The 20,056-nt window shown below is 49.0% G+C and overlaps 1 protein-coding gene across 5 annotated transcripts in view; it reads left to right on the top strand.

Moving 5' to 3' along the window:
• Positions 1 to 20,056, top strand: part of LOC144685714 (urea transporter 2-like) — a 124,707-nt gene that overhangs the window by 85,962 nt on the left and 18,689 nt on the right. The window contains exon 7 of one of the 5 annotated variants that reach the window (XM_078550553.1): positions 15,074 to 15,861. The exons of the other annotated variants lie outside the window; for them this stretch is intronic. Within the exon in view, the coding sequence (XP_078406679.1) occupies positions 15,074 to 15,243 (170 nt within the window). The 3' untranslated portion in view covers positions 15,244 to 15,861. Of the gene's footprint in view, positions 1 to 15,073; positions 15,862 to 20,056 lie in introns of those variants that run through there. 5 annotated transcript variants of the gene reach the window in all.

Below are 20,056 nucleotides of genomic sequence, written 5' to 3'. Positions count from 1 at the left end.
TTGAGGTGCTCACAGCCCCTTGCAATGTCATCATCCTGGTTTGGACCAGTCTACCCCATGGTTCAAGCTAACAGTGCAGCCTTGCAGCGTGGGTTAGGCGAATGCCTATGCCTGAGCTGAGAGCACAGCATGGAGTCCAATGGGTAAAGCTGCCACCAATTGGTTAGGTGGAGTGGTGTGGAGGAAGTGGGGTTTTGGGCAGCAATGCACTGGCCATCCAAGTGGTGGCCAGCACTCTCCCAGATGCTTTAAAGGGCATTCACATTTCATCAAGAGAGGTTCTTAGAGACGCATGGGTTAGCATGGTTGAACTACCTTTCATTCTGCAGGAGTGGTACATCAGGATCATGGAGCCTGGGGAACTAGTTGTATATCTCGTGGCATACAGAGAATGAAGACAATGGAGAAGAGAGCGAACCGAGGTGCCTGACTGTGCAGAGGGAGGAATAACACCCCCAGGAAGAAGGGGCAGCTGGGGTTCCCACGCACACTGCCAAAGAGCCACAGCGAGCCATCGCTGGTCGGCCCCTAGCTAGACCCAGTGTCTATAGACGCTGCCTTTCATTCCTGCAGGTGACCAAGAACCAGTGTCGCCGAAGACTGCGCATGTCTAGGGAACTGGTCGGTCACATCTGCCAGCTACTGCAGGATTTGGTGCCACAGGGACATGAAGGGCATCCACTGCTGGTGGCCGTGAAAGTGACCGTGGCCAGTGGCACCTTTCAGGACTCCACAGGTGACCTCTGTGGGATATCAAAAGTCTCCACCCACAAATGCATCCATGAGGTCACAGATGCCATCTTCGCACGGGCACACAACTTTGTGCGGGACCAGGAGATCCATGATGCAAGAGCAATTGGATTTGCCCCGATCTCAGGTTTCCCACAGGTGCAGGGTGCCATCAACTGCACTCACGTGTCACTCAGGTCTCCGGGATTCCATTCGCTGAACGTGCACCACTAATGCATCCTGTCGGTCTGCCGATTTCCAGGGAGCGTCCATGACTCCTACATTCTCAGTCGGTCACAGATCCCTGACATCTTCAAGGGTTCACAGAAGCTGCAGGGATGGCTCTTAGGGGACAAAAGCTATCTCCAGAGGCCATGGCTGATGACACCGCGTTGGCCTCAGACTGCAGCAGAGTAAAGGTATAATGAGGCTCATGCTGCAGCTCACAACTTGGTGGAGCAAACCATTGGAATACTGAAAATGAGGTTCTGGTGCCTGGACCAGTCTGGTGGAGCCCTGCAATATAGTTCACAGAGGGTGTCACTCATCATTGTCATCTGCTGTGCCCTTTACAACCTGGCACTGCAACCAGGAGAGGAGCTGGCTGAGGAGGAGCTGGAGGTCTCCTCCGCTGATGAGGAGGTTGACGGGGATGAGGTTGAGCAGGACCTCGAAGGCGACGATGACAGCGATGAGACCCTTGCACTGGCCAGATGGGGCAGGCATGCTCAGGAAGCCCTCATAGCTGCTAGATTTGTGGAGGATGATGACAACATGCAGTGTGGAGAGTCCATAGATCCTCACATTGCATCTATGAACACTTGACTCCAGTCTGCCTTATGGCAGTGCACATACCCTCTGTGATAATGCTCCTATCATGGAGATGCAGAGGAGTCCATAATAGTCGCTCGATTGCAGGAGGATGATGACAGCATGCAGTGAGGACACTCCATTAGGATCTTCACATAGCCTCTGTGAATGCCTGACTCCTGCCTGGCCGAGGGCAGCTCGCTTCCGCTCTGTGATCAAGGTTATATCATAGAGATGCAGCCATGAAACTTTTAAAGCACCTGATCATTTGTCTGCCTTCAGCACCTGACCCCTTCAGGAGCACAGCGTCACTGGTCGCTGAGAGCACTCAGAGAGAATGACGGAGCTCTGTAACACCCACCCACGACATTCTGCCAGCAATGACTTGCACCATCAAGGTGCAGGCATCAGTGTTGTGCCCAGGGAGTGTGATGCCGGAACATCACTTTGGTCTGAAGGCTGCACAAAGCACAGGGAAGAGGCCCTGGACTGAGACACCTGCCTTTATCTTATGCAGAAAGGTTTCACATCTGTGTGACATGAACACTGCTCATCAGAACAAGGAGCCATAGACAGGTAGGCATTCTTGGGAGTTTATTGACAAGAGAGAACAGTATGTACACCCATGCCCAGCCTGTGCAACTACATTTTCTTAACTTTCCTAACCCTGCTGCTACGTGTTAGTGCTCCATGGACATCCACAGCAGAGGTGAAGGCTGCCTGCTGACTGTGACGCCCTGTCTGTGATAACCTTTGTGGGCGTCCTCTGGAGGGCCGAGACCTACAGGGCCCAGGCCTGCATTTGGGGATCTGCTGTGTGGTAGTGACACCCTCCTCGAGCTGTGGAGTTGGAGCCGCTGAGGTCACAGGAAGAGGGCTTTCGGATGGGCCAGACACTCCCGGAGTCACCTGGGCGGATGGCCCCGGGGTATGCACCTGCTGATCCTCCTTATTGGTGCCCGAGGGCCGTTGGCTGACCCCTTGAGGAGAAGGGGTAGCTGGAGTGAGATCAAGCTTCCCGAAACCTCGCTTGCATACACACTTTTGGAGGCCAAAATGGCATCAGCAATAAAGTTGAGCCCATGCAGCAGTGCAGGAATGATGTCCTGGCCCAAGGTCTCCATGGCAGCCACCATCCTACCAGTGTTAACCTTGGTGCATTGGCATGCTGGCGCTGTCACCTCAGTCTGAAGGTGGACGGACTCCTTCATTGTGCCTTGCAATCTGAGAAGTGCAGTGGACATCCCTTCCTGGTGTTCCCGAGCTTGCCTTTGCAGCTCCAGCAACTGTGACATGACCAAGTCCAGAGGCTCCTCATCTGACTTGGACTCAGCAACGTTCTGGCTCCCAGCAATCTGCTGAATACTGGGGACCTGGGAAGTCCCTGCCACCACCTGCTGTGGATCAGACAGTGCAATGTGCTCACCAGATTGTGATCCCGAGGCTACTGTAAAGCTCAGTCCCACCAAGCTGTTGTCTCTGCACTGGTGGAGGGTGTGGGTGAGCGCTGTGATGGGACTTCAAGGAGGGTGCCTTTAGATTCCTCTTCAGAGGTTTCTTCGGGACTTCATTGGACGCCCTGGGTCGTGGACTCTGTTAGCTGTTTGGCAGAGGTGCCTGCGAAAGCAAGGGGAGATAATTAGTCTGTGCCAGTGGCCTGTGAAACAGGACACATCATTCACAGCATGGTTGTCTGATGGGTGTTGCACTCCTGGATCCTCACTTGATATAGCACCGCGGACCTCACTGTCAGCACAGGACCGGTCCAGATTCTTGCCAGCCAGCTGGATGGCATTCTTCCGCTGGGAAGTGACATCTCCCTTTTGTTGTAAGCCAGCTTGTCCTGCATGAATAGAGATGGAGAGTGTGTAAGCAAGATGCCTGCCAGGCCAGATAATAAGTATGCCTGGCATGTTTGGATGGTGAGTGGTCCCATGGACGGGATGAGGACAATAAAAGTGTGTGCGAGAGAGTGAATGGTGATGTCCCTTGAGCTGGCAGTGAGTGAGGGCCCTGTGGATGTGTAATGGGCTTGTGAGTGTGTGAGTTGGGAGTGATGAGAAGAGTGACTTACCCTGGCGGAACGAAGGAGATCATTCATCCTTGTGGCCCCGGGTGGCTGTCCTCTTTTGCAGGGCATTTACACAGACCACCGCTGCCACTGCCTCCCAAGCCGGAATAGTGAGGTTGCTGCCCATCCTGCGGCCAGAGTTGGGATAGAGGACATAACGGCGAACCTCCACTGCGTCCAAAAGACCCTTAAGGAACGCGTCATTGAATCTGGGGGCTGTAGTCTTTTTGCCTTTCAGGGCCATGCCTTCTTTAAAACAGCCATGAGCTGGAAGCACTGAGAAGTGAGCATGCAGCTGCATTTAAATATGGCGCCTGGCGTGATGAAGTGATGAGATGATGGCATGGTGGGTGAATGAGAACCTGCCTGCCAGGGAAACGGCATGCTTCCTGGGAATGCATAATTAATGCAGCAGGTTTGGGGGAATACAATGTAAAATGCTGCCATGGCGGCCGGTGGGTAAAATGTTGTTTTACCCGCCCGCTACCGCACTTAGCGCAAATCTGGGACGATTCCGCCTGTTGTCTAAAGTAACGAATTTAAAATGATTCTCATAAACATGGTGGAAGAGCAGGTTATACAACTGGCTAAAGAGTACTTCTTTAAATCTTAGAGTAACAAAGGAGACTTCTGGCAACCATGGCTGACAAGGAGCTAAAGAGAAAGCATACAATGCGCGAAGAGCAGTGGGAAACCAGGGAATTGGGAAGCCTACAAATACCAACAGAGGACAACTAAAAAAGAAATAAGGAGGGAGAAGATTAAATATGAGGGTAAACTAGCCAGTAATATGAAAGAAGATTGCAAGAGTTTTTTTTTAGATATATAAAGGGTAAGAGAGAGGCAAAAGTGGACATTGGGCCGCTGGAAAATGACGCTGGAGAATTAGTAGTGGGGAACAAAGAAATGGCGGAGGAACTGAATAGGTACTTTGCGTCAGTCTTCACGGTGGAAGACACGTGTAACAAGAGAGGCAGGGGGCAAAGGTGAGTATGGTGGCCATTACCAAGGAGAAGGTGCTAGGAAAACTGAAAGGTCTGAAGGTGGATAAATCACCTGGACCAGATGGATTACACCCCAGAGTTCTGAAGGAGATAGCTGAAGGGATAGTGGAGGCGTTAGTGGTGATCTTTCAGGAATCACTGGAGTCAGGGAGGGTCCCAGAGGACTGCAAAATCGCTAATGTAACCCCCCTGTTTAAGAAGGGAGTGAGGCAAAAGATGGGAAATTACAGGCCGATTAGCCTGACGTCAGTCGTTGGTAAGATTTTAGAGTCCATTATTAAGGATGAGATTTCAGAATACTTGGAAGTGCATGGTAAAATCGGGCAAAGTCAGCATGGTTTCATCAAGGGGAGGTCATGCCTGACAAATCTGTTAGAATTCTTTGAGGAGGTAACGAGTAGGTTAGACAAAGGAGAGCCAATGGATGTTATCTACTTGGACTTCCAGAAGGCCTTTGACAAGGTGCCGCACAGGAGGTTGCTCAGTAAGATAAGAGCCCATGGTGTTAGAGGCAAGGTACTAGCATGGATAGAAGATTGGCTGTCTGGCAGGAGGCAGAGAGTGGGGATAAGGGGGTCCTTCTCAGGATGGCGGTCGGTGACTAGTGGAGTTCCGCAGGGGTCAGTGTTGGGACCACAACTTTTCACTTTATACATTAATGATCTAGATGAAGGAACTGAGGGCATCCTGGCTAAGTTTGCAGATGATATAAAGATAGGTGGAGGAACAGGTAGTTTTGAGGAGGCGGGGAGGCTGCAGAAGGATTTGGACAGGTTAGGAGAATGGGCAAAGAAGTGACAGATGGAATACAACGTGGGGAAGTGCGAGGTCATGCACTTTGGTAGGAAGAATAGAGACATAAACTATTTTCTAAATGGGGAGAGAATTCAGAAATCTGGAGTGCAAAGTGACTTGGGAGTCCTAGTCCAGGATTCTCTTAAGGTTAACTTGCAGGTTGAGTCGGTAGTTAGAAAGGCAAATGCAATGTTGGCATTTATTTCGAGAGGACTAGAATATAAAAGCAGGGATGTACTACTGAGGCTTTATAAGGCTCTGGTCAGACCACATTTAGAATATTGTGAGCAATTTTGGGCCCCATATCTCAGGAAGGATGTTCTGGCCCTGGAGATGGTCCAGAGGAGGTTCATGAGAACGATCCCAGGAATGGAAGGCTTAACATATGAGGAACGTTTGAGGACTCTGGGTCTATACTCGATGGAGTTTAGAAGGATATGGGGGGATCTGATTGAAACTTACAGAATACTGAAAGGCCTGGATAAAGTGGACGTGGGGAAGATGTTTCCATTAGTAGGACCCGAGGGCCCAGCCTTAGAGTAAAGGGAAGACCTTTTAGAACAGAGATGAGGAGAAACTTCTTTAGCCAGAGAGTGGTGAATCTATGGAATTCATTGCCACAGAAGGCCAGGTCATTGAGTGTATTTAAAACCGAGATAGATAGGTTCTTGATTGGTAAGGGGATCAAAGGTTACGGGGAGAAGGCGGGAGAATGGGGTTGAGAAACTTATCAGCCATGATTGAATGGCGGAGCAGACTCGATGGGCCAAAAGGCCTAATTTCTGCTCCTATGTCTTATGGTCTTATGGTCTTATGGTTGGAATTTAGGCTTATAATGTAATGCCATTTGCCTGCATGTTGTAGTATTGCAGCCAAAGTGAATACGTCATCATTGTGAGAATGCTAAATGTACCACCAGCATGGGATTAGTTTGAGACAGTATGATTTTTATGAAGCAAGCTTTTACAGAGATGTGAATTCCACAGGACACTGTTAATTTGTTACTTAATTACTCGCAGTTTTTGGACGGATTTCGTTCAATAAAATTTATCTTATTAAAGATACAATTCAGATTTCACTGGGACAAGCCAAATGGTAACTACAACATAACAATATACTTTGTGACATCCAGTCACACCCAGAGAATTGCCTGCAGTGGCTTCTCTTTCAGCTCCCGCACCATTACCTTTGATGTCCCGCTACGATATATCCTCAGCCCCTCCGATTTCTCATTTACATGTTGCTCCTCACCAATATTATCCAAAAACACATTGGGCAGAATCGTTCCAGATTTGCACTAAGTGCTGTAGTGGGCAGGAAAAACTATGTTTTTCCCTTCCGCTTCAAAGGCAGTTTTTCCCGCTGTGTCGCCCCAAACCCGCCACATTAATTATGCGTTTCTGGGATACACGCCGTTTCCATAGAGGGCGGGTTCCGATTCGCCTGCCATGCCATCACCTCACCACTTCATCACGCCAGGCACCACATTTAAAGTACAGCTGCGCTCAGTGCTTCCAGCTGAGGACTGCAGCAAAGAAGACATGGCCCCGAAAGGCAAGAAGACTGCAACCCTCGAGCGCTTTTTAGAGGATCGCTGTGATATCCTCTACCCCCAACCTGGCCACAGGAGGGGCACTAACATTACCACTCTGGCTTGGTAGGCAATGGGGATCAGTGCCATTGGGGATCAGTGCCAATGCTGCACAGAAGAAATTGGCCATCCAATGCAGATGGAGGATGAATGATCTCATCGGTGCCGCCAGGCAACCATCTCATCACTCTAAACTCACACACTCAAGCCCATCACACATTAACTGGCATCTCATTCACTGCCAGCTCAAGGGACATCACCACCCATTCTCACACACATACCATCACATGCCCATCTGGCCTCATCTCCTTTGGAGACTCAGCCCTCACCATCTTGAGGCCACTTGCAAAGATCAACATGCACCCCCACACAAACCTTGGGGTACCCTCCTTCCGCAATACAACCCACGTCCTGCAGCCTCTCCCCTTGCCTGAGGCCAGTTCTCCCCCTTCCCTATGCAAGCCCTAGCCCTGCAGCCATTGAAAAGCCACCTACATAGGGCTGATCTGGTAGGTAGAGACCTGGCGTGAGCCTCCCTAAAAGTGATGTGGTTTGTCTGTGAAGCCTGGCGCCGATGATTGCTAGTGCTTACCGAAGCCAGGTAGGCGAACAAACCCTAAAGTCCCAAGTGAAGTGCAGCCTGCCATGTGCATGCCTTATATGTGCTGTTGTGAAACACGTCAGCCTGTTTTCCTGCCAACGTGGGCGGAGGATCCAGCTGGACGGGGGAGGGGTGGCTGTGTCCGTGGGCTGGCCTTATAATGATATGCTGATGTATTACAATGAGATTCCTGACATCCGATGGTGGGGAATGGATCCTGCCATGACAAGCTGAGCGGACGATCGCAAACTGGTTTCACGACGTCATGAAACCGATTTTTGGCCTGCCTGCCATATCGTCCGCTCACACCATCAAACTGCCCGATGCCAGCGGGCACAGAAAATCCCGGCCATCATCTGTTTCCACACTCAGTGGCATTACTCAGCTCTTTATCACCACCATCTTTCTTGACCCCTCCAGTGTTCCTAAACTGTTACACTGCTTATCTGACATCCATTAATCTGAATGAACAGATTTTTCTCCAAATTAATTTTGGGAAGACAAAGCCATTGTCTTTGGTATCCTATTTCTGAGCAAGGGACTGGAATCAGGAAGGGGACAGGCATTGCTGCAAAAAGCCAACCCCTGTCCTTTCCATCGATGTCCCCCTCCCTTCATCCCCCATCCCACCCTCAATCACCTGAGCCCAGGGATCCAGCGACAATCCATGGTGAAGTCCCTGGAGCACTACAGGCAACACCCACTGCTCCTGGAGGCACAGTCAGCAATGGAGAACTCCTGGCCTCTGAGAGGGCAATGGCTCCCAGCAGGCAGGATTTCTGCCGCCAGGGTCCTAAATTTTTTATTGTATTCATTTATGGGATGTGGGCATCACTGGCTAGGCCAACATTAATTGCCCATCCCTAATTGCTCGTGAGAAGGTGGTGGCAAGCTGCCTTCTTGAACCGCTGCAGTCCATGTGGTGTAGGTACACCCACAGTGCTGTTAGGAAGGGAGTTCCAGGGTTTTGACCCAATGACAGTGAAGGAATGGCGATATATTTCCAAGTCAGGATGGTAAGTGGATTGGAGGGAACTTCCAGGTGGTGGCATTCCTACGTGTCTGCTGCCCTTGTCCTTCTAGATGGTAGTGATCGTGGGTTTGGAAGGTGCTGTTTAAGGAGCCTTGGTGAGTTTCTGCAGTGGATCTTGTAGATGATAAACAATGCTGCTACAGTGTGTCAGTGGAGGGAGTGAATGTTTGTGTATGTGGTGTCAATCAAGTGGGCTGCTTTGACCTGGATGGTGTCAAGCTTCTTGAGTGTTGTTTCAGTAGCACTCATGCAGGCAAGGGGACAATATTCCTTCACACTCCTGACCTGTGCCTTGTCGATTATGGACAGGCTTTGGGGAATCAGTAGATGAATCACTTGCCGCAGGATTCCTAGCCTCTGACTGGCTCTTGTAGCCACAGTATTTACATGGTTAGTCCAGTTCAGTGTCTGGTCAATGGTAACCCCCAGGATGTTGATAGTGCGGGATTCAGCGATATTAATGCCATTGAATGTGAAGAGGTGATGGTTGGATTCTCCCATGTTGGAGATGGTCATTGCCTGACACTTGTGTGGCACAAATGTTACTTGCCACATGTCAACCAAATCCTGGATATTGTCCAGGTCTTGCTGCATTTGGACATGAACTGCTTCAGTATCTGAGGAATCACGAATGGTGCTGAACATTGTGCAAACCAGCAAACATCCCCACTTCTGACCTTATGATGGAAGGAAGGTCATTGATGAAGCAGCTGAAGATGGTTGAGCGAAGGACACTACCGTGAGGAACTCCTGCAGTGATGTCCTGGAGCTGAGATGACTGACCTCCAGCAACCACAACCATCTTCCTTTGTACTAGGTATTACTCCAACCAGCGGAGAGTTTTCCCCCTGATTCCCATTGACTCCAGTTTTGCTCGGGAATCACGTGAAATATCAGACTGAGGTCATGAGAGCCATGGTTGCTGTCATGCAGGCTCGGACTGCTGCCAATACAGCTGCATATCTCAGTCCTCAAAGGGACAAGCAAACTCACCTGACAGTCCAGCAATGTGTCCTCCAACAGATAACTAAGATTATGGAGGTGCCAGCCTGTGAGAATGGCAGTGGCAGAGTTGATGACGAGCCAGCTCCCCTCTTTAAGATGAGGGGCACCGCCAGTGCCCTTATTGTATGTTCTCAGCCAGCTAGCCAGTCTGCTGCCACCTATGCCAAGGTGCTGCAGATCAAAGCTGGGCCCTCAAGGCCTAAAGATGCTCCAGGGCAGCGTGCAAGGCCATCTGGAAGTCAGCAGCCTTTTATCAGCCATGCTGCAGCCATTGGGAGAGCACTGTGTAGGAGCACTAGGACAAGCAAAGACACCTGCAAGATGGATACTAAGGGATTGCTCAAGGGTGAATATCTCATTTTTGTTTGTGTATTTGGATGTGTTGCATGAAGAGGTTATGTGAAGTTTTTTCTTAGTGACTTTTATTATTGGATAGAGGCCAAGGGAATGCCGTGATTGGATATCGCAAATGGATGTGATGGCAGGAAATGCTGAGTCCATGTTGGGCTGGGGAAGTTGCCTTAACAGAAGCAGAGTTTCCAGATCTGCTCTCTTGCAGCTCACCCAGCTACACAGGATCTGGGATGTCTCCTTCCTGCCTCCTCCTCTTCTTCTTACTCTTCTTACTCCTGCTTTTTATTTTCCTCCTCCTGGTTAGAATACCCAGCTGTATTTGGAAATTGTAAGGATGTCAATGTGAATCTGGTATGCAGCTACAAGAGGATCCTACAGATGTGTGCAGTTTCCCAGGAGCTGTCATGCTGCCTTTATCCTCCAGCAGTTTCATGTGCCCCTGGTTTTCCACCTCCATCTCTGTGGATGGCTCCTGGGTGACATGCCAAAGACTTGGCTGCTGACACCAGTGCATCACCCCACCATAGAGGAACAAGAGTGGTTCAATAGGTGCCTTCTAGCTACTAGGGCCACAAGAGAGCAAGCCATTGGCTTGCTCAAAGTGTAGTTCAGGTGCTTTGACCGCTCTGGAGGTTCCTGGCAAAACCGGGCACATAAAGAGGAGCTGACGCCAGATTATGTTGACAATAGACCAGCTTCCTCAGAGTTGGAGGACGAGGAGGAAGAAAATGATCTAGCAGAGCACAAATATCCACAGGTGCCTTTCAGCATCCATCCTGTCAGGCCCCCTCTGGGTCTTATATGTTTCAATAAGGTCACCTCACATTCTTCTAAACTCCAATAGGTATAGGCCCAAACTGTTCCCCTTTCTACATAGGATGAGGTATTCATCCCAGTAATGAATGGAGTGAATCTTCTCTGTACTGGTACTAACAATTATATCTTTTTTCAAATAAGGGGATCAAAACTGTACTCAGAACTACAGATGTAGCCTCATCAATGCCCTGTACAGCTGCAGTAATACTTTCCTACTTTTATATTCCATTCCACTAGCAATAGACAACAACATCCCATTTGCCTTCCTAATTACTTGCAATTGGATCACAGTTGAATGTGTGGCTCAAAGATTGGTGTGGGAGAAATGGGTTTCACTTCATGGGGCACTGGCACCAGTACTGGGGGTATAGGGAGCTATACTTTTGGGACGGCTTTCATATGAACTACGCTGGGATAATGTACTGTGATTCGTATAACTAGGGCTGTAAAGAGGGTTTTAAACTAAGTACTTGGGGGCATGGGGATGGTGGGGTGGGGAAGCAGTGGTGGTGAAATGTTCATGTGAGGAGAGATTTGGAAAGTTAAAAGAAAGGACAAGGCAATAGTGCAGGCAGTGATGTGAGTAATGATAACCAGTGACAGAGTACACAAACATAAGAGTGCACCAGCAATAAGGTTACCTTAGGGTAAAATGGTAAAAAGACAGAATTAAAGGCTCTTTATCTGAATGCATGCACCATTTGTAACAAGGTGGATGATCTGATAGCACAAATAGAAATAAATATGATATGATAGCCATTCCAGGCACATGATTGCAAAGTGACCACAAATATTCAAGGGTACTTGACATTTTTGAAGAACAGGATAAAAGACAAAGGAGATGGGGTGGCTCTGTTAATGAAGGATGAGATCAGTACAGTATTAAGAAATTATCTTGGTTCAGATGATCAAAATGTTGAATCAGTTTGGGTGGAGATAAGAAATAGCAAAGAAATACTTCATTGGTGGGAGTGGTTTATAGGCTCCCTGACAGTAACTACAGGACAAAGTATAAACCAAGGAATAATAGGGACTTCTAAGAAAGCTACTACAATAATTGTAGGAGATTTTAATATTCTGTTCATGGGATGTGGGCATCACTGGCTAGGCCAGCATTTATTACTCAACCCTAATTGCCCTTGTTTAGAGGGCAGTTAAGAGTCAATGACATTGCTGTGGGCCTGGAGTCACATGTAGGCCAGGAGATTTCCTTCCCTAAAGGACATCAGTGAACCAGATGGGTTTTTACAACAATCGGCAATGGTTTCAAGGTCACCATCACGCTTTTAATTCCAGATTTCTATTGAATTCAAATTCCACCATCTGCCACTTCCCCCTAATCCTGTGCAGATGGAGGATGAATGATCTCGTCTGTGCCACCAGGCAACCATCTCATCACTCTCAACTCACACACTCTGCCGCTATTGAAAATCCACTCACAAATGGCTGATCTGGTAGGTAGAGACTGCCCCTGAGCCCCCCTAAAAATGATGTGGTGTTGTTTGTGAAGCCTGGCACTGATGATTGCTACCACTGACTGAAGCAAGGTAGGCAAATAAACTTTGAAGTTCCGAGTGAAGTGCAGCCCACCAAGTGCACGCCTTATATATGCTGTTGTGAAACATGTCAGCCTGTTTTCCCGCCAACGTGGATGGAGGATCCAGCTGGACCCAGGAGGGGGTGGCTGTGTCTGGTGGGCTGGCCTTATAATGATATGCTGATGTATTACAATGAGGTTCCTGACGTCCGATGGTGGGGAATGGGGCCCACCATCGACCGGCTGAGCGGACGATCGCAAACTGGTTTCACGATGTAGTAAAACCGATTTTTGGCCTTCTCGCCATATCGTCCGCTCACGCCACCGAACATGCCCGATGCCAGTGGGCATGGAAAATCCCAGCCATCATCTGTTTCCACACTCAGTGACTTTACCCAGCTCTTTCTCACCACCATTTTTCTTGACCCCTCCAGTGTTTCTAAACTGTTACACTGCTTATCTGACATCCATTATACTGAATGAATAGATTTTTCTCCAAATTAATTTTGGGAAGACAAAGCCATTGTCTTTGGTACCCTATGTCTGAGCAAGGGACTGGCACCGGGAAGGGGACAGGCGTTGCTGCAAAAAGCCAACCCCTGCCCTTTCCATCGATTTCCCCCTCCCCTCAGCCCCCATCCCACACTCAATCACCTGAGCCCAGGGATCCAACGACAATCCATGGTGAAGTCCCTGGAGCACTACAGGCAACATCCACTGCTCCTGGAGGCACAGTCAGCAATGGAGAACTCCTGGTGTTTCAGACAGTGATGGCTCCCGACAGGTAATATTTCCGCCGTCAGGGTCCTAAAATTTTTATTGTATTCATTTATGGGATGTGGGCATCAATGGCTAGGCCAACATTAATTGCCCTTCCCTAATTGCCCCTGAGATGGTGGTAGTGAGCTGCCTTCTTGAACCGCTGCAGTCCATGTGGTGTAGGTACACCCACAGTGCTATTTTGGAGGGAGTTGCAGGATTTTGATCCAGCGACAGTGAAGGAACGGCAATATATTTCCAAGTCAGGAAGGTAAGTGGCTTGGAGGGGAACTTCCAGGTGGTGGTGTTCCCACCTATCTGCTGCCGTTGTCCTTCTAGATGGTAGTGGTTGTGGGTTTGGAAGGTGCTGTCTAAGGAGCCTTGGTGAATTCCTGCAATGCATCTTGTAGATGGTACACACTGCTGCTACTGTGCGTCGGTGGTGGAGGGAGTGAATGTTTGTGGATATGGTGCCAATCAAGTGGACTGCCTTGTCCTGGACGGTGTCCAGCTTCTTCAGTGTTGTAGGAGCTGCACTCATCCAAGCAAGTGGAGAGTATTCCATAACATTTCTCACTTGTGCCTTGTAGATGGTGGACAAGCTTTGGGGAGTCAGGAGGTGAGTTACTCATCGCACGATTCCTAGCTTCTGACCTGCTCTTGTAGCCACGTTATTTACATGGCTAGTCCAGTTCAGTTTCTAGTCAATGGTAACCCCCAGGATGTTGATCGTGGGGATTCAGTGATAGTAATGCCATTGGATGCGAAGAGGCGATGGTTAGATTCTCTCTTGTTGGTGATGGTCAGTGCCTTGCACTAGTGTGGCGCAAATGTTACTTGCCACTTGTCAGCCGAATCCTCGATATTGTCCAAGTCTTGCTGCATTTGGACATGGACTGCTTCAGTATCTGAGGAGTTGTGAATGGTGCTGAACATTGTGCAATCATCAGCGAACATCCCCACTTCTGACCTTATGATGGAAGGAAGGTCATTGATGAAGCAGCTGAAGATGGCTGGGCCGAGGACACTACCCTGAGGAACTCCTGCAGTGATGTCCTGGAGCTAAGATAAGTGACCTCCAACAACCACAACCATCTTCCTTTGTGCTAGGTATGACTCCAACCAGTGAAGAGTTTTCCCCCTGATTCCCATTGACTCCAGTTTTGCTAGGGAATCACGTGGAATTGGCCCAGTGCTGGCCAACTTATTGCCTTGCATGCACTTAATTTGCTCGGGCCTCCCCCACTGTAGGAACAGGATTTTCCCACCAATTTTCCAACGAATGGATGGGACCCGCATCAGGAACATCAAATCCACACCCATGTTTCCATAAGAGTCCAGGAGTCCCTCACACAGCAACCTCCAAAAGAATTGGGAGCACATGGCAAGGGAGATGAATGCCTAGAGTGTAGCCCAAGGACCTGGCAGCAATGCCACAAGAAGCTTAATGACTTCAAATGTGTGGTCAAGGTCAGTGAATGCATCTGCACAAGATATTTCATACCCATCGCACCACCAACCTCTCAAGCTGCTCAATACACCAATCGTGCCAGCCTCACAGCACCCCTCATTATCTTGATATAATTCTAGCTATTCAGCTTTAGCAGGAACATTAATCAAACAGAGTGCAACACAGGCATTGACATTCTGCCCTCCCTTGCTCAAAAAGGTGGCGCATGTCAGCAGGGTAACCCAGAGAACTCGGGGAGGGCCAGCAAGACTCCATGCCCTGAGTGCCTCATGAATGAGGTGCTTAGAATCATGCGGCCGGCAGCAACAGAGCACATGGTATGTAGCGCTGGCGAGGCCATCCAGGATAGCCTTACGTTCCACGTCAATTCTGTCCTCAACCTCATCCAGAGATGTGACATGAAGTGAAAACTGCATATGGCGTAACCATGGACCTTCTGCTTTCCTCCCCACCCCATCCACCACCCCAATCCTCCCCTTCTGCTTTTGTGCTTTCAGGTACCCAAGAACTGTCACTTGGTCACCTCGACACAGCCAAGAGGAAGAGCAATCCCATGACAGCGATGAGGAGGCACCATCACTTGATTTCACAATTCCAGCCCCAAGCTCAGATACGGGCAATGAGAGCACATCAGAGCATAGTCGATAGTCAGGTCTGCATCTGGTGAGTCGTTCAACTGTAGCCAAATCAAGGGAAAAAGATTGCTCCCTGAAGGGCAAAGTCACAGATGAATTCTGCTGCAGGGGACTCCGATGAAGGATTTGATTAGGCGGCCTGCAGGAGAACGCTGATGAGCATACAGACAGAGATGCTTGGTGCATTGGCAGGCCTGCCAGAGAGCCTGTTGTCACTGTCAAGGAGCACAGAGAACTAAAGCTCCATTTTGACACAGGGCATTGTACAAAACTCGGAGCCTATACTTAGCACCATGGCAGTGATGGCCCTGCGCTTGCAACGCAGCAGGAATATAAATCTGGTAGCTTCCACTGCAGCGCAGCCAGAAGCCAGCCAACATCTCAGCTCTGCAGTGAAATATCAGACTGAGGTCATGAGAGCCATGCTTGCTGTCATGCAGGCTCAGACTGCTGCCATTATAGCTGCATATCTCAGTCCTCAAAGGGACAAGCAGACTCACCTGACAGTCCACCAACAGATAACTGGGGTTGTGGAGGTGCCAGCCTGTGAGAATGGCAGTTGCAGAGTTGATGACGAGCCAGCTCCCCTCTTTAAGATGACGGCATTTGTTCTCCCACCACCGCCAGTGCCCTTGTTGTACGTTCTCAGCCAGCTAGCCAGTCTGCTGCCACCTATGCCAAGGTGCTGCAGATCAAAGCTAGGCCCTCAAGGCCTAAAAATGCTCCTGGGCAGCCTGCAAGGCCATCTGGAAGTCAATAGCCTGTTACCAGTCATGCTGCAGCCATTGGGAGAGCACTGTGTAGGAGCACTAGGACAAGCAAAGACACCTGCAAGATGGATACTAAGGAATTGCTCAAAGGTGAATATTTCATTTCTGTTTGTATATTTGGATGTGTTGTATGAAGATGTAATGTGAAGTTTTTTCTTAGTGACTTTTATTATTGGATAGAGGCGAAGGGGATGTTATGATGGGACATCGCAAATGGGTGTGATGGCAGGAAATGCTGAGTCCATGTTGGGCAGAGGAAGTTGCCTTAACGGAAGCAGAGTTTCCAGATCTGCTCTTTTACAGTTCATCCAGTTACACAGGATCCGAGATGTTTCCTTCCTGCCTCCTCCTCCTCTTCCTCCTCTTCTTACTCCTTTTCGTTTTCCTCCTCCTGGTTAGAATACCCAGGTGTATTTGGAAATCGTAAGGATGTCAGTGTGAATCTGGTATGCAGCTACAAGAGGATCCTACAGATGTGTGCAGTTTCCCAGGAGCTGCCATGCTGCCTTTATCCTCCAGCAGTTTCAAATGCTCCTGGTTTTCCACCTCCATCTCCGTGGATGGTTCCTGGATGACATGGGATACTCGAAGATCTGGCTGCTGACACCAGTGCATCACCCCACCATAGAGGGATTTTAGGAGGAGCAGACGCCAGAGGATGTTGACAACAGACCAGCTTCCCCAGAGTCCGAGGACGAGGAGGAAGAAAATGATCTAGCAGACACAAATATCCACAGGTGCCTATGATGCATCCTAGCATAGAGCTGCATACCAGAGAAGCCCACGTTGCCCTCACCCAGGCACACTTCAACTGAGGACAGTGCAACCATCATTGCCCTCGTGCCATCCATTCCCATGCCACTCACACTACATATCCACATGCCATCCCCTTCCCATAAACAAAGCTCTCTAACACGCAAAATCATCAACAGGTTATATTCTCCACCCTGCATTGTGAGCCGACAGTCTGATGCCATTCTCACACTTTAACCTAGCCATCGTCAATGTGGAATTGGAAATAAATTACACCATGACACTTCGGAGGGAACAACAAGATATGACTCTTTGAAACAAAAGATTATCAGCCCTCAACAACATTAGAAGCTTCACCCAAGTCAATCACTTTATGCCACTAAGACTGTTCCAGTGTCCCTCTCAGGGCCGACCTGCACCTCCCCTGCTGACCAAGTTTGGGAGAGCACTTGGCTGCATTTGAATGGAGTGTTCGGCCATCAAGGTGAATGTTTGCTCAATGCTTTTCATTGTAGCTTTCATTGTATGGATGCATTGTTGTATACCTGAATCTACACATTGGCCTGCCATGTATGACTCTTCATGAGGTTGGCCACTCTTTCCAGCCAAGCTCATCATGCTCACATGCCAGAGATATCACAGCACTCACGGCCACTATGGACTCCTCCAATAGGGAATGCACTCCCACATATTTTTCTCAAGAAGAGCCATACGGACTCGAAATGTTAACTCTGTTTTTCTCTCCACAGATGCTGTTAGACTCGCTGAGTTTTTCCAGTAATTTCTGTTTTTGTTTCAGATTTCCAGCATCCGCAGTATTTTGCCCGTGACATATTTTTCTTTGTTGCTTCACAAGTACCCCCTTAGTGTATGATCCTAAAAGGCAATATCTGTGTCCAGCTGAACAGAGCTACATGCTCTCCACTGCTTTTTCTGCCTCTAACAACTGCTCATACGAACATAACGAAGAAGGAGCAGGAGTAGGCAAATTCAGCCCCTCGAGCCTGCTCTGCCATTTAATAGGATCATGGCTGATCTGATAATAACCTGAAATCTGCATCCCACCTACCCCCGATAACCTGTCACCCCTTGCTTACCAAGAATCTATTCACCTCTGCATTAAAAATATTCAAAGACTCTGCTTCCACTGCCTTTCCAGGAAGAGAGTTCCAAAGACTCCCAGCCTTCTGAGTGAAAAATGTTTTACCTCATCACTGTTTTAAATGGGCGACCCCTTATTTTTAAACAGTGACCCCTAGTTCTAGATTCTCCCACACGATGAAACATCCTCTCCACATCCACCCTGTCAAGACCCCTCAGGATCTTATATGTTTCAATCAAGCCGCCTCTTAACTCTTCTAAACTCCCACCGATACAAGACGAGTGTGTCCAACCTTTCCTCATAAGACAACCCACCCATCCCAAGTATTAGTCCGGTGAACCTTCTCTGAAATGCTTCCAAAGCATTTACATCCTTGCTTAAATAAGTTGACCAATATGCTCCTGCTCACATGTGAAGTGCTGCTCATCCAATGCCATCTTTCTACTTGTGACGCTGGAGCCACCTGGGTGAACCTACTCTGGTGGAGGGTGCGCTTGAATCTTGTGATGGTGCATCCCCAGAGTGCTGCTCCTCCTCTGAGGACTGAAATACCTCTTCCCTCATCTCGAGCTGCACCTCCAGTAATGCTCTGTGGGAGATAAAAGACAATTGTCAGTGCTGCATGTGGATGGCAGAAGGATCAAACCCTTGCATTTTGCTGATCATTATAGTTCTCATATCGGTGAACAGAGCTTCACTTATGTCACATGTCAGAACCAGCTGCAAGTGTTACATGCAGTGCTCTCACCTGGTCACTGCGGCACCATAATCTCCACATTGTATAGTTGGGAGGATAGACAATGTTCTTTGCAGCTGAGACTATGAGTCCTGAAGGTTCTGTTTCCTGCCCAGTGCCAGGTTTAAAGATCCTGCAGGCTGAAGAGAAACTTGGATTTGGAGGGGAAAGATTCAGTTGTTGTGGTCCATGTGGGTGCCAACAAAAGGTAGGATTAAGACAGTAGGCAGAATTTTACAAACCCTCCTGCCGGAAGGATTTTCCAGTAACGCTGAAGTCAATGGACTTTTAAATGGCTTGTTGCATTTTACGGCCCCGCCCCCGCCGCAAAGGGACTGTAAAATTCCACCCAGAGGTTCTGCTGAAGGAGTGTGAGCAGCTAGTGACTAAATTAAAAAGCAGAACCACCCAGGTAATAACCTCTGGATTACTACCTGGACCGCAAGCAAATTGGCATTGGTTAAACAAGAGCCCTACATGAAAATTTTGACATCATTTTTCCGTTCAGTGCACTCAAACACTATCAGCAATCATTTGACATCAAATGTTCTAATTTGTAATGAGTTTGAGCGCAGATCAGCAGCCTTTCGCCATCTTTGACATCAAATGGCAAAGGACACTCAAAGGCATCGAGTGCGCTCAAAGCTATCAAATACGCTCGGCAACCTGCATTGAAAAATACAAGGAAATGAATTACTTAAATAATATCTGAATTTATTCAGTTTCTTCATTTAGACCAAAACATCTTTCCACTGTACAGTACATGCTTGAGAGCATCCACCAGATCCCTATCAGTTCTTAACTAATTTTAGCCTCACGGTCTATACTTTCCACCCCCAATCTCAGGAACTAAACTCTCCACTCACCCCCATCACCATGCCACCCTCCACCCCCCCCCCCCCCCCCCCCGCCTGCCTGGTTAATTCTAAACTCTCCCCATCCCAACCCTCTGCCCCATACTCCTCTCTTCCCCACCCGTCTCAGAATCTTAAATCTTCCCTCGATAACCTGTCCCTCCAGTCTCCAAACTTTACCCGCACCACCCCCTCTGGTCTCCAAACTCTTCACCTCCCTCCCTCCAGTTTCCAAACTCTATCCCACCCCATCTCCAAACCCTTAACTCCCCCTCCATCCAATCCCTTACACCCCCTCTCTCCCTCCAGTCTCCAATCTCTTACTTCCCTCCTCCAATAGCTAACCCCTCTCCCTCCAGGCCCCGGGCCCCACTGTCAGCACTGAAATCCAAGGCTCGTGCCCCTGCCAAACTGCAGACCTCGTGGCCCGCACTGAACTCAGGGATCTGAGCCACCCCGACTCTCTCCACCAACCTCCCTCCGAAATACCTACTGCTGCCCCTGTCGCTGCTTCCACATCAGGACCAGCTCAGCATCACTTCCAGTTCTGGACGGCACTGCGACCTGAGCTCTGGTTGGGGGAAGGAGAGAGAGTGGGGTGAGGAGAGAGGGAGGGCTGGGAGAGAGGGG

The sequence above is a fragment of the Cetorhinus maximus genome, chromosome 1, assembly GCF_964194155.1.
Source record: "Cetorhinus maximus chromosome 1, sCetMax3.hap1.1, whole genome shotgun sequence".
Classification (NCBI taxonomy): domain Eukaryota; kingdom Metazoa; phylum Chordata; class Chondrichthyes; order Lamniformes; family Cetorhinidae; genus Cetorhinus; species Cetorhinus maximus.
Note: the sequence above shows the minus strand (reverse complement) of the source record. Positions and strands in the feature narration are given on the sequence as shown.